General features: G+C 43.5%; 1 protein-coding gene across 15 annotated transcripts in view; it reads right to left on the reverse strand.

The window, feature by feature from the left end:
- Positions 1-2,536: 2,536 nt before the first annotated feature.
- Positions 2,537-17,925, reverse strand: part of LOC118744139 (PDZ and LIM domain protein Zasp) — a 261,367-nt gene continuing 245,978 nt past the window's right edge. For 9 of the 15 annotated variants that reach the window (XM_036476901.1, XM_036476900.1, XM_036476905.1 and 6 more), the window contains 4 exons: positions 4,963-7,174; positions 3,262-3,445; positions 2,936-3,175; positions 2,537-2,860 (listed from right to left, as the gene is read on the reverse strand). In XM_036476901.1, the coding sequence (XP_036332794.1) occupies positions 2,783-2,860; positions 2,936-3,175; positions 3,262-3,445; positions 4,963-7,174 (2,714 nt within the window). In that variant the 3' untranslated portion in view covers positions 2,537-2,782. Of the gene's footprint in view, positions 2,861-2,935; positions 3,176-3,261; positions 3,446-3,584; positions 4,591-4,962; positions 7,175-17,925 lie in introns of those variants that run through there. The other 6 variants (XM_036476910.1, XM_036476909.1, XM_036476913.1 and 3 more) reach the window with 5 other exon arrangements.

Here is a 17,925-nt window from a genome sequence, read left to right on the forward strand (position 1 = left end):
ATTGACGGTGGGATTCAGTCTTTCACATAATACGCCTGTAACCTATGCTTAGAAGGCTGATCCCGCGGTAGTTGACGTGAATGGCGGGGTCACCTTTCTTGTGGTTTAGGTAGAGCACACTTAAATTCCAGTCGCCGGGCATGCGTTCATCTAACCATATTCTGCACAAGAGTTGATGCATGCACCTTATCAACTCCTCGCCGCCGTACTTGAATAGCTCAGCTGGCAGGCTGTCAGCTCCAGCAGCTTTGTTGTTTTTCAGCCGTGTTATTGCTATACGTACCTCGTCATAGTCAGGCGGTGGAACGTCGACTCCGTCATCATCGACTACGGTCTCGGATTCTTCTTCTCCACAACTTTCCGTGCTGCTACCATTTAGTAGGGCGGAAAAGTGTTCCCTCCATAATTTAAGTACGCTCTGGACATCAGTTATAGGTCGCCGTTATTGTTCTTACAGGAGTACGCCCGGTCTTCTTCCTGTTGGCCAGCATTTCAAGCTCTTCGCACTCACGTATTTCGGCCTCTCTCTTCTTATTTCGGCAAATACGTCTCGATTCCCTCTTCAGATCCCTATAGCCGTCCCACATAGAGCGCGTTGCGCCCGATCGCAGCGTGGCCCTGTAGGCGGCATCTTTTTTCTCTGCAGCTTCCTGACACTCCTCATCGTACCAGTTGTTCTTTCGGGTTCGCTGAATTCCGACTACTTCTTCGGCGCCGGTACTTAATGAGCGGGAAATGTGGTTCCACTGCTCGCATATGTCGGTTTGTTGAAGAGTGCTCTCTGAGAGCAGGTGTGAGAGTCGAGTAGCGAAAGCGCTGGCTGTCTGTTGTGATTGCAGTTTTTCGACGTTAAAACACTGGAAGCGTGCCTTCCGTCTATCACAACATGATCGATTTGCTTTCTCGTCTTTCGATCCGGAGACAGCCACGTAGCTTGATAAATATTTTTATGCTTGAACCTAGTACTGCATACTACCATGTTTCGGGCCCCGGCGAAGTCGATTAGCCTCAATCCGTTGTCGGACGTTTCGTCGTGGAGGCTGAATTTTCCGACGGTGGTTCCAAATATCCCTTCCTTGCCCACCCTGGCATTGAAGTCGCCAAGCACGATTTTAATATTATGACGAGGGCAGCGCTCGTACGTGCGCTCCAAGCGCTCATAGAAGAGAGCCTTGGGTGCCTCATCCTTCTCTTCCGTCGGGGCATATTCGCAGATGAGCCAGATGTTGAAGAATCTCGCTTTGATGCGGATTGTGGCTAGATGCTCTTCCATCGGGGTGAACGACAGTACTCGGCGACGGGGTCTCTCTCCCACCACAAATCCAACTCCGAATTTGCGCTCCTTTACATGGCAGCTGTAGTAGACGTCGCAAGGCCCCAGACATTGCTTGCCTTGCCCCGTTCAACGCATTTCTTGGATGGCGGTCATGTCAGCTTTTGTCCCTACGAGGACATCAACCAGCCGGGCAGAGGCACTGCAGACTTCAGTGAGCCCTTAAATCGAATAAGTCGGAGTAGCCTTACTCTGATTGGTTACCGCATCTCCCACATGGGTTGCTCACGTTGCCCAGAGTGCGCGAACGAGGACGCAAGAGTCGGGATTGAGTACAGCCATGCAACTGTAACTGCATACCCAGCGCAACGACTATACCCCATTGCACTCCCCACTAACGTTTACTAATTTATTTTAAAGGCTTTAAAGTTCACCCCACTGTATGTATGAAATCCTTAGCAATGTGAATAAGAAAATGTAAACAAATAAAAGTCAAACTCCGAGTTTCTTAAACAACTCAGTGTGAACGCTTGACGGTTGTTCGTAAACACAAAAGCGTAAACTCGAGTTTATGGCGCAATGTGAACCTAATATTATGCAATGAGGCTGATTATTTCCTTGGGAATAAAAAGGTGATTATTGAACGTGGTAAAGATTTCAGTTTATTTGTTGACATCATAATTGGTTTTATAAACATTGGTTTCAATTGATGATTAAAAATATTAATATACATATACCTTTGTCTTCATCAGAGACGTTCAACTTACATTACACACAAACATTGAGTTTAAAACAATTAATTTTCAATTTGTTGAGAAGGGATTACATATCTATAGACACATACATAAATATGTACGTGTACTCCCAGATTAAATTACAATTGTTAAAATCGAGAGCAGAATACGTATGTACATATTCAAAATTTTTCAAGATAACCTGCTCTGTTGTCTATTAATGCGTTGGAAACGGTAGAACCGTGCTCAAGTCAAAGCCTTGGCATTTTGAGATAGTTTTTTAGTACATTCATACGTATCAAAATGGCCCAATAATGCGCTAAATGTGTCTTGGGCAGGGACTAGGAAGCACTCCAACCAACCAACCCACATTCATACGTAAATATGTACGAGAGTACACACGAGTTTGTGTTCTTTAATGTGCATTTGAATGCAGCCTGTTTAGTGAATTAGTGCTACTGGGATTCTCGACATTTACTTATAATTACAATTTTGCACTCAGTTACATATCTATGTATGTACATATGTATTATTTCGAATCAAAGGATCGTCATCAAAATTTCGCATAATAACGGAAAAAAGTTTCGATGCTGAGGCTGAGGCCGAGGCAAAGAGGCATTCGAGGACTTTAGCGTGTACTTTTCACATTCAGGTTTTAATTAATACAATTTATATGTTTATATTATAACTTTTGTGGATATTGTTTATCAGTGTATCTTTAATGTAGGTATTGTAATATGCGTGATCTCTGACGTGCAGCAAACGTTCTTTCGCTTTAGCGCGCATGATTTTTACAGAAGGGACGACCACCCTTGTTGTAAAAGCTTTGACCTTCCAAATTTTGCTTGCAGTACTGTAAAAAGATGTAGCATTAGTTAAAAGGGTAAATACTGTAATTTGAATTTGCATTAACTAGTTACAAACTTACAGTGCAATTGAAGCATTGGCTGTGATAATTGTGGTTCAGGGCTTCAACCCATCTATCACCTGCCTCAACTGGAAATCCGCAAGCGAAACATTTGGTTGTAAAGAGTTCATTCCAATCGGCTTCGCAGTAGGCGTTTCCATCCTCCAGAAAGAAGGGGGTGTTACCGAAAAGTTTGCCACAGTGGCCGCAAGTGAAGCATTCTGGATGGAATTGCTTTCCAATGGCGTTCAAACAATCGCCCTAATAAGAATTAAATTCAATAAAAGCTGCTACACATCCAGGGCGAGTTGGCGCAAACAACTAAACATATTGACACGTGTACATACCTTTATCTTGCCACCGCATTTGCTGCATGTCGGAGCCAAATATTTCTCAAAGCAGTACTCGCAGTAGAGATCACCTTTCTCCTCGACGAAACCGATGTCCTGCAATGGGCGACGACAGTTGGCATTTACGCAAATGAAATGCTCAGGACACCAGATACGTCCCAATGCGGTAATAAAAGGCCCCCTAAAAAAGAATATTTATGGAGATAGTTAGTGATATTTCGAAAAGGAAGACAGCTCAAGGGTTACGTTTTTCATTATCAAAATCGAACATCTAACGAGCATAAAAGTGGCCTGTTAGGTTCTGGAAGATGTCTACTCACTTTGTTATTTCGATATTGCACTGGCAGCAAATCGGTCGCTTACCATCTTTTAATAACTGACCTACGACTTGTTCATTTTCCGGCGACATGACAGTATTTAAAGCCTCCTCACTATCGTCAGTTTTGGGGCCCAATGCTTTGACGCTAATACTGAATGCGGGGCCATCTCGAGCGCTATCACTAACGTTGACATCCTTCGGTTCGATATACGACCTACGATCCATCGCATGAATGGACAATTCGCCACCTCGATGACCCGAGCCTGAGTTTCGAGGTCTACCGGACTTCTCGCGGTATACTACTGTTTGAGGCTGACTTACTACCATCGATGGCGGCACATCTGCTGCTTGGCAGTTATTATCACAGTTTGTGCTAGCTGACTTCGCACCTAATGTATTTAGCGATATTAAAGGATCGCTTTTGTTCTCTATCTTCAAAGCATTTTGCTTATTGCTTTCACAAAGGTCAAGAACTTTGCCCATGGCACGGCTTGTAGGCAAATCCATTGGGAGAATAACATTTTCAGATATTTTCGGTGCGTGTGGATCCGTCTGTTGGCTTATAATCGAAGAGGCCGCAACTTGTGGCGATTGCTGGATGGCTACAACAGGTTTTAAAGAGACTGGGTCGGAGGGATCAATATTTTTGAAGTCGTCCAAATCGAAACGCTTGCGAATGAGCGTTGGGCTTCGCGACTGATTGGAACTGCAATTGCTACGTAAACTAGATGTACTGCCGCCATGTGAGGAAGCCGAAAATGTGTGGCCATTGCTAGCCAAGCGAGCTTCCAACATGTTAGAAATTACTTTTCCTGCTTCCGCCATAAAGTTGTCCATTTTATCTCCCATATTTATGCGCCCAATCGATTCTGCCAACATTGCGGTCGCTTCACCGTCAGCTCTTGAGTTAGCACCCATTTCAATATTGTCCGACAGAATTTTATATTTTTTTTCATTTATGTTGTCTTTAGGTATGGCGTTAGCGTTAGTGGGTTTAGTGCAAAGCTCTGTAAAACGAACAAAAATGAAATACCAAGGCATAAAGCCAAGGACACGATTAGGTTAAATACCGCATGCAGCTTACGTATGACTATTTAAATTGAGCAATTATTGCGAAACTCAAAAATAATTTCAGCATTAAAAATACGTACATACATACATATAGGTACATATATATGTACATATCAAACTAAAAGAGCTGGCTATTAACAATATTAGTGGTTACCATCTAAAAGTAAAAAAATGTAAGGGGCAATTTTCATGAAAAAGAACAACATGCACATAGGGCGGTACAAAGTAAACCATATTTTGCATATCAACATCAGCGGGCGATAACGTTAAAACACCAATACATATTCGACTCAGCATGCGGTCATCACCTGATTTGGATGTTGCAGCTGTTACACAAAGGCACGCGAACACCGGGACCGACCGCCTTGTTAAAGATTCCACGTCCACGCTTTGGAGCCGAGGTGGCGCCAAAGGCTCCCTTGCCTCCTACACCTGTAGAACCGCCGAGAGCAACGTTAGACTTGTTGTTATCAATGGTATTGGGTGGCGGAAAAGAAGTAGGCGCGGCAGCAGCGGCAGAACCAGTGCTTGAGGAAGGCGGCGCTGTGTCAGTGGCATACGCAATAGCATTGGCCGCGGTAGCGATAGCCGTTGCGGTGGTTTGTGCATTAGTCTTAATATCCGTTATACCTGTGGAAGCGTTCGGCCGATATGTTACGTTATTATTCTCAGTATAATTAACTACGCCAGTTGCAATGGTTTGCGCTTGCAACTGTTGCTGTCGGCAGCAAGTGTGACCTGGACGACAGAATGTCCCCGTTACGGGGCAAATGGCACTGGCGGCGGCGGTCGTGGCACTTGCCGCGTCAGCTTGATTATTATTAGTAATAGAAGCTTTTGTTAGACTGCCAACGTTAGCGGCATTAGCTTGCTGTGATAATGATGATGCTGTGCTTGTGGAAGTTGTGAAGTTGCTGCTTGAATATGTACTTAATGATTTTTGTTGTTTCGAAGCCATAGATGCTCCATATGTAGTTAAAGCATGAAAGGAAGACAACTGTTGTTGATTCTGTTTCTGCTCATTTTCTTGCTCATTGAATCCTGGCGGGGGACCAACCATTTTGTTGTAAGGGGTCGCAGAAAACAGATAGCTGGGACGCTTAGGTTCATCGTGTGGAGGAAGCAATGGTTTAGTCGGAAACTTCGATACCGGTTCAGGAGAACTTATTTGTGGAAATGATGTATCCGTTAAAGCAGCGGCGCGTGCGCTAATTGCCTGCGACTGACTTGTCAAATTTGTAATCTCTTGTTCCAAGCCGGATAATCGGCGCGCTTGATTAGCAACATAACCTGTTTTGCCGTATGATTGACGGCGCTCCGTAGCTGACGAAGCGGGAGCGACTGTAGTAGTTTTTGTGCCTGTACGAATCTCTACAGAACGGGCGCTTTGAGTGTGTTCATATTCTTCAGTTACTCGGCGTCTTCTCTCAATCTGGGTATCGCCAATTTGCATTTTTGTTTGGCTTTCCAAGCTCGATTGCTTTTGATCGGATTTGACGGACGCTTTTTCTCGGCGTTGTACTGTGTAATTACCAATTTGATGTTCCTGAATTCTTTCGGGTATCTTAGTGTAGCTTTGACTTCCTGTTTTGCTAGTTTGTTCTAGATGTGATATAATCTCGGTTTGCTGTTGTTGTTGAGCTCCCAAGTAGCTTTGTCCAGTGGTAATTGAGCCAGCTTGAAGTATACGCGGAGATAAGGAAGACAACTCATTATCTTTCACTCGTGGTGTGCGGATAGCTGCTAGCGGATTTGGTGGTGGGCCCGGAGCAGGGGATCGTGCACGGTCCGGGAATGGTGAAGCTGAGCGTCGATCATAAGTGCGAGCATGAGAGGCTGGGCACTCGTCAAAGCAGAGTGCTTCCGGCGTTTGATAAAAGGGAATTATTGGAACAGGTTTATTGCTAATTGATGGAGTGTAGGGTCGGTTTGGTCTTTGTGATTCGTCTAATTGTAAGTGTTCATCAAGGGATTGAAAAGCCATTGTTACTTGGGGAGTCACTCTGTCTTCCACTATAACAGGCACGACTGGTCGTTTGGTTTGAGTTTGCGATTTCGTCCGTTGTTCAGTCAACGAAGATTGCTCTTGTCTCTTCGATTCGTTTGCAGTAGTTGTACTTATTTGGGCCACAGGCTTGTGGACCGGGTTACTTGATGAGTTTGCAGCAGGTGAATCTACAAAAGCGAGTGGGATATTTTCTCGAAGTTCGCTTGGCTCTGGAGTGCGAACAGGACTTTGTGTGGGCAGTTTTGTCCAATTGCGTTGATATTTTGGTATCGTATCAGCTTTGTGTAAACCGGATATAACGGCTTTACCTTGGAGATGGCTTAGCGGAGATGGTGGTGGAAAGAGCACTTCAGAATGTTCAAGTTCTTCTGTGGTTTCGTCAATAACTTCTTGCAAATCAATTTTCGTGCCAGAGAGGGCGGTGCCGGCATTACTTTGATACGATGAACTTGAAGCTTGAGTTGAGTTGGAGGCGTATGTGCTGGTAGAAGTGGTGTTTGATTCTGTTTGGACTGCGGAAGAGGATGCAGAGGAAGAACTTTGTTTGGTATAGGAATTTAATGAGGACGATTGACATTGTTTAGTCTGTGATGTGTCTAGTATTTTAATTTCTTGAACTTGTTGTTGTTGAAGTTCTTCTTCTTTTTTATGGTAATAATCAATACGTTTTTTATTGCGCTCTTTAGCTTTATAATATCTTTCATAATCGGGATCAGACTCATGTTTGGAATAGGACGTAATAGATTGGCATGGAGTATTGGAGATAAGTGGCTCTTGGGTTGGTTGGAATGCTTGCATTGCCGCAAATGCGGACGATTTTCGTTGCTGGGAAGTGTTACGCTTCTCCGTTGTATAGTATTGGATAGACTCACTGTCAAGTGCGGTAATGCCTAATTCCTTCTCTCGGTCAAGAACTTGAAATTCATGTTTCTTTTTCTCCTTTTCTATTTCTTGTTCCTCAAACAAGTGTGTGAAATTTGCTGGATTGAGCGGTGTATATGCCCGTTCGGGTGCAGTACGTAAGGCATCGGACAAAGTAAGGTGCTCCTTAGGTGTGGGGAGATCGAGCAAATGAATAGGCACGTCTCTATCGAAATGACCCTCAAAAGGGCGTTCTGGTGCTGTTGTTAGTGCGCTTAAAAAGGGAGATTTGGGCCTATAGTCTTCCCGCATATATGGTTTCATATCGATTGGTGGTGGCATATATGGAGTGGTTTCTTCGGGAAGTGGGATCATTTCAGAAGGGGGCGGCTGAAAATACACTTCCCACTCTGGCGCGGTAGTCATAGCACTTGCGAGTCGTGAACCTTTCGGTGGATCTTCCTCGATCGGTTTAATTTCTTCTGGCACTTCGGTTTGTTTAACTTCCTCTCTTTTTATAGTTTCTTCAATATGTTTATCTGTTTCCAAAGCTACGAACTCACAATCGCAAGGCTTAGGGCATGGACACTCCACTAAGTGAAATGGCACATCGGGTGCCGTAGTCAACACCCTAACCAAAGGATTAATCCACTCTTTCGGCACTGGGTTCGGAATTTTCGATGGGGGTATTTGACGCACTGGAGGAATTTCAATTTTAATCTCAGGAGTTGGCTGAAATATTCGCTGACACTCCAGTATTTCACTACGTTGAGTTTTAACAAAAGTTTCGCCTTCCTCTTTGTTTTTTTGACAGTTTCCGCATTCAATTGTAGAATTTTTACGTTCTATATCATTTCTTTCTGAAGTGTCTGAGGTAGTAGTTTCAGTTTGTGAGGTCATTTTCTTACCAGATTTTGTTTCTTCTGGCAAATTTTCTTCGATGACTTCTGCTGGAATTTCTTTTGTCTCGGGTTCGTCCAGGAAAACAACATGCTTAGGACCCAGATTGCTCGGAGGAGGAATAGGGCTGGGCGTTACTTCTCTCACCATATCAATGAGTTTGTAAGTGTTCAATGGAGCAGCCAAGGATTCAACGCATTCCTGAGCACTACGGCGTCCAGAAATATACTCAGACGAGCTTATACAAGACGATTCCTGCAAATTCTGTTGCATTGTAGCCACTTCCATATCCATATGGTAGTCTAACTCAGATCCAGATTGCTGCTCATAAACTTGTTGCATTTGATAGGCTTGCACCTGAGCGGCATACATTCGCTGATATTCTTCTGAAGTAGTAGTCGTTGTTGTGGAAGTTGAAGTAAAACTTTCCGAACTGGATTCGATTTCGGGCGGCTGCAATCCGATAGTCAGCTGGGGTGCCGACTTACTTTGCCAATTCGGTTGACAATACTGTACTTGTTGCTGTTCTTTATTCTGTGACCGAGATTGCCCCTTATTCAATTCATTTTCAGATTGTGGTTGTGGAATTTTCAGGGGCTTCGCTACTGCATGTTGAGTTTCCGGTGGAGGAATATAAAGTGGAGCTGCTGTCGGTACAACGGGACTGTCTTCCTTGGGTGGAGGCCAAGAGAAGTTATTACGATTTTGCCGATTGGCATCTGCTAAATCGAGGTCTTCCTCGAAGTATTCAGCTCCTATTGCTGCTGTGGAGTCACATTCTTCCGCATATTGCGGTTGCAAGCTAGGATCGTTATCTGCATTTTTAACGGGATAATTTAAGGACCGGATGGTTGGTTTCCAAGTCAAGGGGATTTCAAGTGAGTCCGGTTTTTTTATGAGTTTTTTTATTTGAATTTACGTTTTTTTTCGCATTTCCCAATCGTTGCAAATTTATTATAGCATTTTGAATCAGTGAAATATATAATTTATGTACATGAGTATGTACTCGTACATTGTACAAGTACAAATTAGGCGCAGACCAGTAGCACGATTGGCATTGAGTTTCAATTATTATATTTGCCGCGATTAACGATTCAGTATGATGAATGAGGTGTGAAGATGAGTACCACGGAAGTGTCGCAATTAATGGTTGATTTGCGATTGATTTGTTAATATGGCAATGTGTGAGTGTGAATGCAACATTAAATGTATGAATAAAAAAAGAAATAAAATACATATAAATATGTTAGAATTGCTTGCAAGCGTAAAAGGTGCAGCTGGGCATTTTATTTTTTTTCTTCAAATGTCGTGTTTGGAATACATAAGCAGCATATTGATCCGACTGATCAATTGCATGAATGTAAACAAGTAATTTTTAAGCAAAAAACACAACCGACTTCAATTCTCAATGAAAATTTAGGAGTCCCATAAATTTTTGTATGATCCAATGATCGAATCTAAACCAAATTAGTATGAGACACTACCTTTCCGATCGAAAAAGAGTTATCGAAATCGGTTGACGTGGTCCAAAGTTATGCGGTAACATACATTAAAAAAAGAAATATTCCGACGAATTGATAACCTTCCCTTTTTTTGAAGTCGGTTAAAAGAGGGTAAATCAAAGTTGATAAGACTTCTGCTTTCGAAAGTACGAGTTTTTAAGTGTATTTATTAAATTATAGAGGGCGCAACGCACAGAAAAGTTTAAATTAAAAATTAAATGGTCCCACTTACTTATAACATAACATATATGGATGTACCTATGTTCGTTTTTTTACTTCATTGAAATGTTTTTGTCCCATTCATGGAATGGCTTATTGTTGATTTTTTTTTTATGAATTTATTAAAACTCTTAAAATGCCTCTTCCGCTAATTTTGTAGAGAAATGAAACGAATATTGTGTCCTCCTGAAGAAAAATCGTTTTCTTACAAAGTCGTCTTTTAAAATTATTTTATCCTCCCTTAGGTGTTTTTAAAAGTTCGAAAGCCTAGTACCCATTTTCGATCAATACTTAAGGATATCGGCTCAGCACATTCCTAGTATCAAACTAATAATCTGCCTTGTATTCTTGAAACCGTGAAACATTAGAAATATGTAAATACTTTACTGATCGGCGTGGGTTTCCTCTTATATATAGGAAATCTAGTGCTCCCAGATGTCAAATATATATGTATATAATAATAATAATAATATCCCAACGGTTTTTACCCTCCATTCCCGCCCATCCGCACGCGGGGCGCAGTCCGCATGACGTACGGAACCAGTATTTTCAATTTTTGCGCCGAGTCACGATAGGCAGGAGTTTGTTAAGTGTCGAGATCTAAAACTGTTCTGTACAGAACTAAATTCATCAGCCAATTTTATGTCTTTATTTTAATGATTCATTTATTGAGAGAGGACAGTATAGATTTCTTAATGCTGAAAAGCGGATCTGATATATCAAACGTGCTGGAATGAGAGTTAAAATCCTGGCATAAGCAACGGAGTGGGTCGTGCAATTCAAAAATAGTTTTACAAGCTTTCAGAAATAAGGGGAAAAAGTGTCTAGATACCCGGGAGGGAACATTAAGGCTAACTTCGCCAAGAAGAAGCGGACTTGAAATTGAGCCTGTTAGTAATTTAACTATAAAAATTGTACGAATCATTTGCCTGCGGCTGGAAAGTGTAGGAAGATTAATAAGTTTTAATCGGCTCGTATAAGGTGGAAGGTTATATTGAGAATCCCAACGGAAATTTCTTAAAGCAAAAAGTAGGAATTGTTTTTGAATTGACTCTATCTTGTCTGAGTAAATTTGATACCTTGGATTCCAAACCACCGAACCGTATTCCAGAATTGGCCTAACTAATGTTGTAAACAGGGTTTTAGTGATATAAGGGTCACAAAATTCGTTTGACCATCGTTTCACAAATGCAAGTACACCTTTAGCCTTGTTGACTGTCACATTAATATGAAGATTAAAATTAAGCTTAGGATCCATTGTGATACCAAGGTCCACAAAATTGTATACCTGTTCCAGGTTATGGTTACCTATTGTATAAGAAGTGGGATGAACAGCTCTTCGCGAGAAGCTCATTACTTTACATTTCTTAAGATTTAGAGGCATAAGATTTACTTGACACCAGTAAGCCATGCTGTCTAAGTCTGATTGTAGCAAAGACCTTTCATTAATTGAAACGTACGATTTACAAAGCTTTATCATCTGCATACATTGAAATTTTGGAAAATTGTATATCTGTAGAAATATCGTTTATAAAAAGCAAGAACAGAACCGGGCCTAGGTGGCTACCTTGAGGGACCCCTGAAGTAACATCAATGACGTCAGAGATAGTATTTTTAAACATTACCCTTTGTGATCTATCATAGAGGTATGAAGAGATCCAACGTAGAAAATTAGGTGGAAGACTAAGAAGATCAAGTTTGTAGATGAGCAACGAGTGGCACACTTTGTCAAATGCTTTACTGAAGTCAGTATATATAACATCAACAGTTTTGCTTTCACTAAATGCTTTTGATATGTAGGATGTTAATTCGAGTAAATTTGTAGAAGTTGATTTGCCCTTGCAAAATCCATGTTGACTAGATAAATTAAATATCGCTGTTAACGGCTCATAGAGATACTTAGAACAATTTATAAGAATACAAGTAGGGATCTGGTCAGGACCATAACTGAAGGACTGCTTTAAGGATTTCAGATAAACTACTACATCATCGGGAGATATTACTGGGATATTTATTGAGTTCATTGGACATAGTTTAAAAGGATAGTCAATGTTAGCATGTGAGTTAATGGAATAATTGGATTTAAAAAACTGAGCGAACATGTTAGAAATTGTTTGATTATCACTAGAGACGGTATTTTGATACTTCATAGCGGAAGGAAACCCACGTACATTTCGCTTGGAGTTTACGAAGTCATAAAATGATTTGGGGTTATATGTTATACGCCGTTTGATTTTACACAAGTAAGCTTTATAACACTTTTTCTTTAATTCAAAAAACTTATGACGCAAAAGTGAGTATTATACATAATATGAGTGTAAACCGGTTTTTTGTGTAATCTAAAATAACGCGACTTTCTGTTTTTCAAATTTTTCAGTTCTTTAGTGAACCATAACTGTTACATGCGTTTAGGCACATGCTTTTCAAATAATTTATGTAAAGTAAAGTTAAAAAGTGCAACGCTTTGTTCAATATTTTCTTTAAATGCAGGCCACGACAATTTAGACAGTTCTTTGTTAAGCATTTTAAAGTTGGCTTTCGAAAAATCAAAGCGAATATTTGGTTCGTATGCTTGGGTACTGCAATTTTGACCATCACTTATAACTTCGTAAGATACCTCCATAGCAGGGTGGTAGACATCTTATATTATTTTATGTATTTCCTTTTATTTAACCATCGTAAAGAGGATTGAGTTTTCAATAGTACTCAAAAATACCTTTCCAGCGTTTTATTACTGTTTCTATGACGTTGTGAGCCGGTACCAACGCCCCATGAGTTTAGTGAAGTTAATTACATTCTGCTGTACTAGTGTAGAGACAAAAATATCAAATAAGCTGTTCCAGCAACACCACCTTGTATAGATGCCCCTTGGCAAGAAACATTTGATTAGACTAATGGGATTTCGCAATTACAACCGGAAATGGCGTAGTTCGGTACAGAGTATTCCTCTGTCCATCTTTTTGTTTGGGGCACCTAAAATACAGGTCGCGTACTACTAGGCGCCCGCGAACTACCGGTTGGACAGCACTGTTTTAGAGTGTAAAAACACTCATATTTCAAAATGGTTCCCTTTTTCAAGTGAAACGTCTTAGGCGGCGGTATCGCAAAAATGGAGAGTGAAATTTTGAAAACTGAAAACGTTACATGAGTGAGAAGGAAGATGAAGGTAGTATAGGGAAGGGGAAAAAATAAATAAAGCGACGCATGACGGGTACAAGTACCTACATATGTATATACCCTGCAAAAAATGGGACTAATCCGGGATGACTCCGGGAGCAATCGCAAAGGAGCATGCGACTAATACCACTTTTGATCTCTTTATATGGAATGAATTGATCGCTTTTGTTCGAGCATGTCCTATGAAGAGACTAATTGTTCACCTTTATACCCGAACGGGTATGAGAAGCGCCTAGCCACTTTTAAAAAATAAAAATAAAAATTTGCGCCAGCTGAGATTCGAACCGGGGTGCTCAGTTTTGTTAGGCGAATACTCTCCCTGCGTGCCAACGCCGTACATGAAATTTCATTGACTAAGTGCGTACATATCATTAAATCGTTAATAGTACCCGTTAGAGATGAGTTGGGGACTAATTGATCTCCAATTATACCCTTAAGGGATGAGTCGAGACTAATTGTACCCGTATGAGACTAGTTGGGCCTAATTAATGCCCAATTGTACCCGATTGAGAGTAATCTCGGAATACTCGCTTTAGAGATTAGTCGCACAATTTTTTGCAGGGTATGTATGTTTGAATGCACGCATGTATTTATACATATATACATATATGTATACATATATATGTATGTATGAACGAACTCATTGCGCATTTCAGCTCTGCCGCTACCAACCAATATATGTATAAATGATGCAAGCGTGCTTCGCGTAACTACATCCAATCGTACATATGTACATATGTATGTTTGTATGGATATATTTATGATGAAGCAAACGGGCTTCGTTGATGACTGATGGGCATATGTACATACATATTTACTTATGGACAGCATTGTTTCCATGTATGTACATATGTTTGAATGGTTGTATATACATTTGTACGTAGTACATATGTTTGTGTATGTACATACATGTTTGTGTACATGTATATATGCACATATGTAGTACAAACGAAAACAAATCTAATAAGCTGCTCATTGATTTAATCCGGACTGTACTGATTGTCTTTATGAAATTATGTGTTTGTTGCACATTTGTTCATGTTTGTCATTGTGCGTGTAATTTTTATACCCGAGCGTACTTGTGCACAAGGGTATTATAACTTTGTTCACATAACGGTTGTTTGTAACAGGCCAAACGAATCGAGATAGATATAGACATAATTGATCAGAATGAAAAGAGAAATCGATTAAGCGTTGACTGTCTGTCCGTCCGTCCGTCTGTGCACACGATAACTCGAGTAAAAATTGAGATATCTTAACGAAACTTGGTATGTGCACTTCTTTCGGGCGTAAGACGGACGGTATTCAAAATGGGCAAAATCGGACAATAACCACGCCTACCTCCCATATAACGGTAATTTTCAGAAATAGCAAAACTGCGATATTTTAGTAATGTAACGAAGCGTTTTCTGTGATGGCCCCGTCGCTTCTGTTTTCTATGCTGGGATATACTCGCCGTGCCCAGGGTCCGTTACAATAAATTTTTATTGTGGGGGCCTTTGCAAATAGTAATTTATTTATTTATCCTTATTCTCTATAACGTGGAAATTCTTAAGATTACAAACACAATAGGGGTATTCTCTGAGTCTTGCAAAGCCCTTGCACGGTGCACGGATTGCACGGTTTGCAAAGCTGTCCCATACGAAAACCGGTTTTAACCGTGCAATACGTGCAATCTGTGCACCATGCAAGGGCTTTGCAAGACTCAGAGAATACCCCTAATATGATTAACGGGATGTAAATTCCTAACGGTGCTATTCTGTCGGCGCTGCTGCATCGTCGCTCGGTCGCGACGCCGGCGCTCTGCTGCTATGTGGCGTCGGCGTTACTATGCCGGCGCTCTGCTTCTGTGTGGCGTCGGCGCTCTGCTGCTATGTGACGTCGGCGTTACTATGCCGGCGCTCTGCGTCTGTGCGACGTCGGCGCTCTGCTGCTATGTGACGTCGGCGTTACTATGCCGGCGCTCTGCTTCTGTGCGACGTCGGCGCTCTGCTTCCATACGACGTCGGCGCTACTGTGTCGGCGCTCTGCTAGTATGTGACGTCGGCATTACTATGCCGGCGCTCTGCGGATGTACGACGTCGGCTCCCTACTGCTACGTGACGTCGGCGTTCTACTATGCCAGCGCACTGTTGCCCCACGATCGGGCGTCGCTGTCACGCGTGTTCGCGGTGGACTGTGGCGTGGCGGCGCTCTACCCTTGAATAGCCAAGCCTTGTATAGTCGCCTATGTACAAGTCGAGAGCTATTCTCTAGTAGCTGTGCGTTCACGACCACGGCTCCGCTACTGACGCGTAGACTCTGGGCGACGTTGGCGCTCCCTGTTGGTGCGCGGCTGCTGGGTGACTGCGGCGTTACTCCGTTGGTGCGCGGCTGCTGGGTGACGTCGACGTTCTTATGCCGGCGCTCTGCGGATGTACGACGTCGGCTCTCTGCTGCGTTGCGAGCGGGCGTCGCCATTACGCGTGTTCGCGGTGGACTGTGGCGTGGCGGCGCTCTACCTTTGAACAGCCAAGCCCTGTATAGTCGCCTATGTACAGGTCATGCGCTATTCATTAGCAGCGGTGCTTTCACGACCACGGCTTCGCTAACGACGCTTAGATTTTGGGCGGCGTCGGTGCGCTCCTCTGGGTGGCGTCGGCGCGGTGCTGGTAGGCGAACTGGCGACGCCGTCGCGCGGTTTCACGGTTGACTGTGGGGTGGCGGCGCTCTACCTTTGAACAGCCAGGCCTTGTATAGTCGCCTATGTACAAGTCGAGAGCTATTCTCTAGTAGCTGTGCGTTCACGACCACAGCTCCGTGCTGACTGTCTCGTATGTTGCCAAGTCCCATCTGTTATAGCTGGTGTTCTTCGTGTTGCTGAGTTGTATGGCTACATGTTGCGTTGCTATGGTGACGGTGTCGCAAAGGAGTGTTGATACGGTCTCTCGTGTTGGTTAGCCGTTTCGATGATGTTGCTGTAGTCGTTATTGTTGCCGGTGTAGTCGTTATTGTTGGTGTAGGGGTTTGCGTTCGTGTGGCTAAATTCCGCGGATATTTAGTCCTCACACTTCCCCCCCTCTTCGGCGGGCTTAAGGCTTGGGATGTTTCCTCCCTTTTCCGTGTTGCTAAGTTGTTGTGTTTCGGCCGTCTTGTACGCCTTCAGTTCGGCCAGGTTCGCCGTTCTTGTCCTCCCGTCGTCGGTCTTTCGTAACTCCACGATTACCGGGGAAACGTATCGGAGTATCTGGTAGGGGCCGGCATATTTTGGGGCTAGTTTTGCCACAAAACCCTCTGCTGCCTTAGATAGACGGTGTTCTTTGGCGAGGACCAGCTCGCCGATTTTTGGGTTCCACTCCCGGCGACGCAGGTTATAGTGGCGCGCTTGGTCGGTCGTGGCATGTTCCATATTTTGTCTGACGATCCTGAATGCTTCCTGCATCCTTGTGTACTTTTCCTGGGCCGTCGGGGCTATTTCGCCTGTTCCGATATTTATTTCGTCGAAGAGTGCTCCTGGTAGTCGTGGTTTCCGTCCTTGCACCAGGAACGCTGGGCTGTATCCTGTGGAGACTGTGACGCTCGTATTTACGGCGAGTGTGATTTCTGGGAGGAGGTCATCCCACCGCCTATGTTGTGTCTTCGTAAGCTGTGCGATAATTCGCTTTACAGTGCGGTTGGCGCGTTCCGTCGGGTTCTCCTGGGGTGTATACGGGGCCGTAAATTGTTGGCGCACCCCCACCTCCTGGAGGTAACGCTGCCAGAGCGTGCTAGTAAATTGTACACCATTGTCCGAGATGAAGACCTTGGGTATACCAAATCGGGCGAGGATACGCTCCCTAAACGCGCGGCGAAGTCCTCCCGCTGTGGCCTGTCTCATGAGGACCAACTCGACCCACTTGCTAAATCTGTCGAAAAACACAAGTAGCATGGTGTTGCCATGCGTGGACCGTGGTAGAGGTCCGATGAAATCGGCACACACCGTGGCGAAAGGTTCTTGAGCGACCTGCGAGAGCATCTTGCCGGCTGGTTTGTGTTGTGCCTCCTTGTACTTCTGGCAGGACTCACATTGACGGACGTACCGGCTGATGTCGCGAAACATTCCTGGCCAATAATACCGATTGGCAATCCGTGCTACTGTTCGGCGAATACCCATGTACCCCGCGCTTGGTATGTCATGGTTCTCCCTCAGTACTCGTCGACGGAGGGGGCTGGGCACACACAGTTTCCAGGGGACTGCCTCCTCGTCCTGGGATCGACACGGGATATGACGGTAGAGCTGCCCCTCCTGTATCATGTAATCGGCGTATTTCTCCGGGTTGGTACGCATTTCATCGACCCGTCTGTGCAACCACTTGCATCGTGGTTGCGCCACTGTTGTTCGTAGTAGCGTTTCTAGTGGCTGCCGAGACAGTGCGTCTAAGTTCAGTTTTCCTTTGCGGTACTCGATGTCGAAGGCGTGTTGTTGCAACTCCGGGGCCCATCGCGCTATGCGACTTGATGGGCTTTCGATCGAATTTAACCATTTTAGTGACATGTGGTCGGTTATGACGTTGAACCGGTATCCTTCCAGATAGGGCCTCATTTTGCGAATTCCTCAGACTATGGGCTAAACATTCCTTTTCCGT

This window comes from Rhagoletis pomonella, unplaced genomic scaffold (assembly GCF_013731165.1).
Source record: "Rhagoletis pomonella isolate Grant_MI unplaced genomic scaffold, Rhpom_1.0 Rhpom_scaffold_00008, whole genome shotgun sequence".
NCBI classification, from domain to species: domain Eukaryota; kingdom Metazoa; phylum Arthropoda; class Insecta; order Diptera; family Tephritidae; genus Rhagoletis; species Rhagoletis pomonella.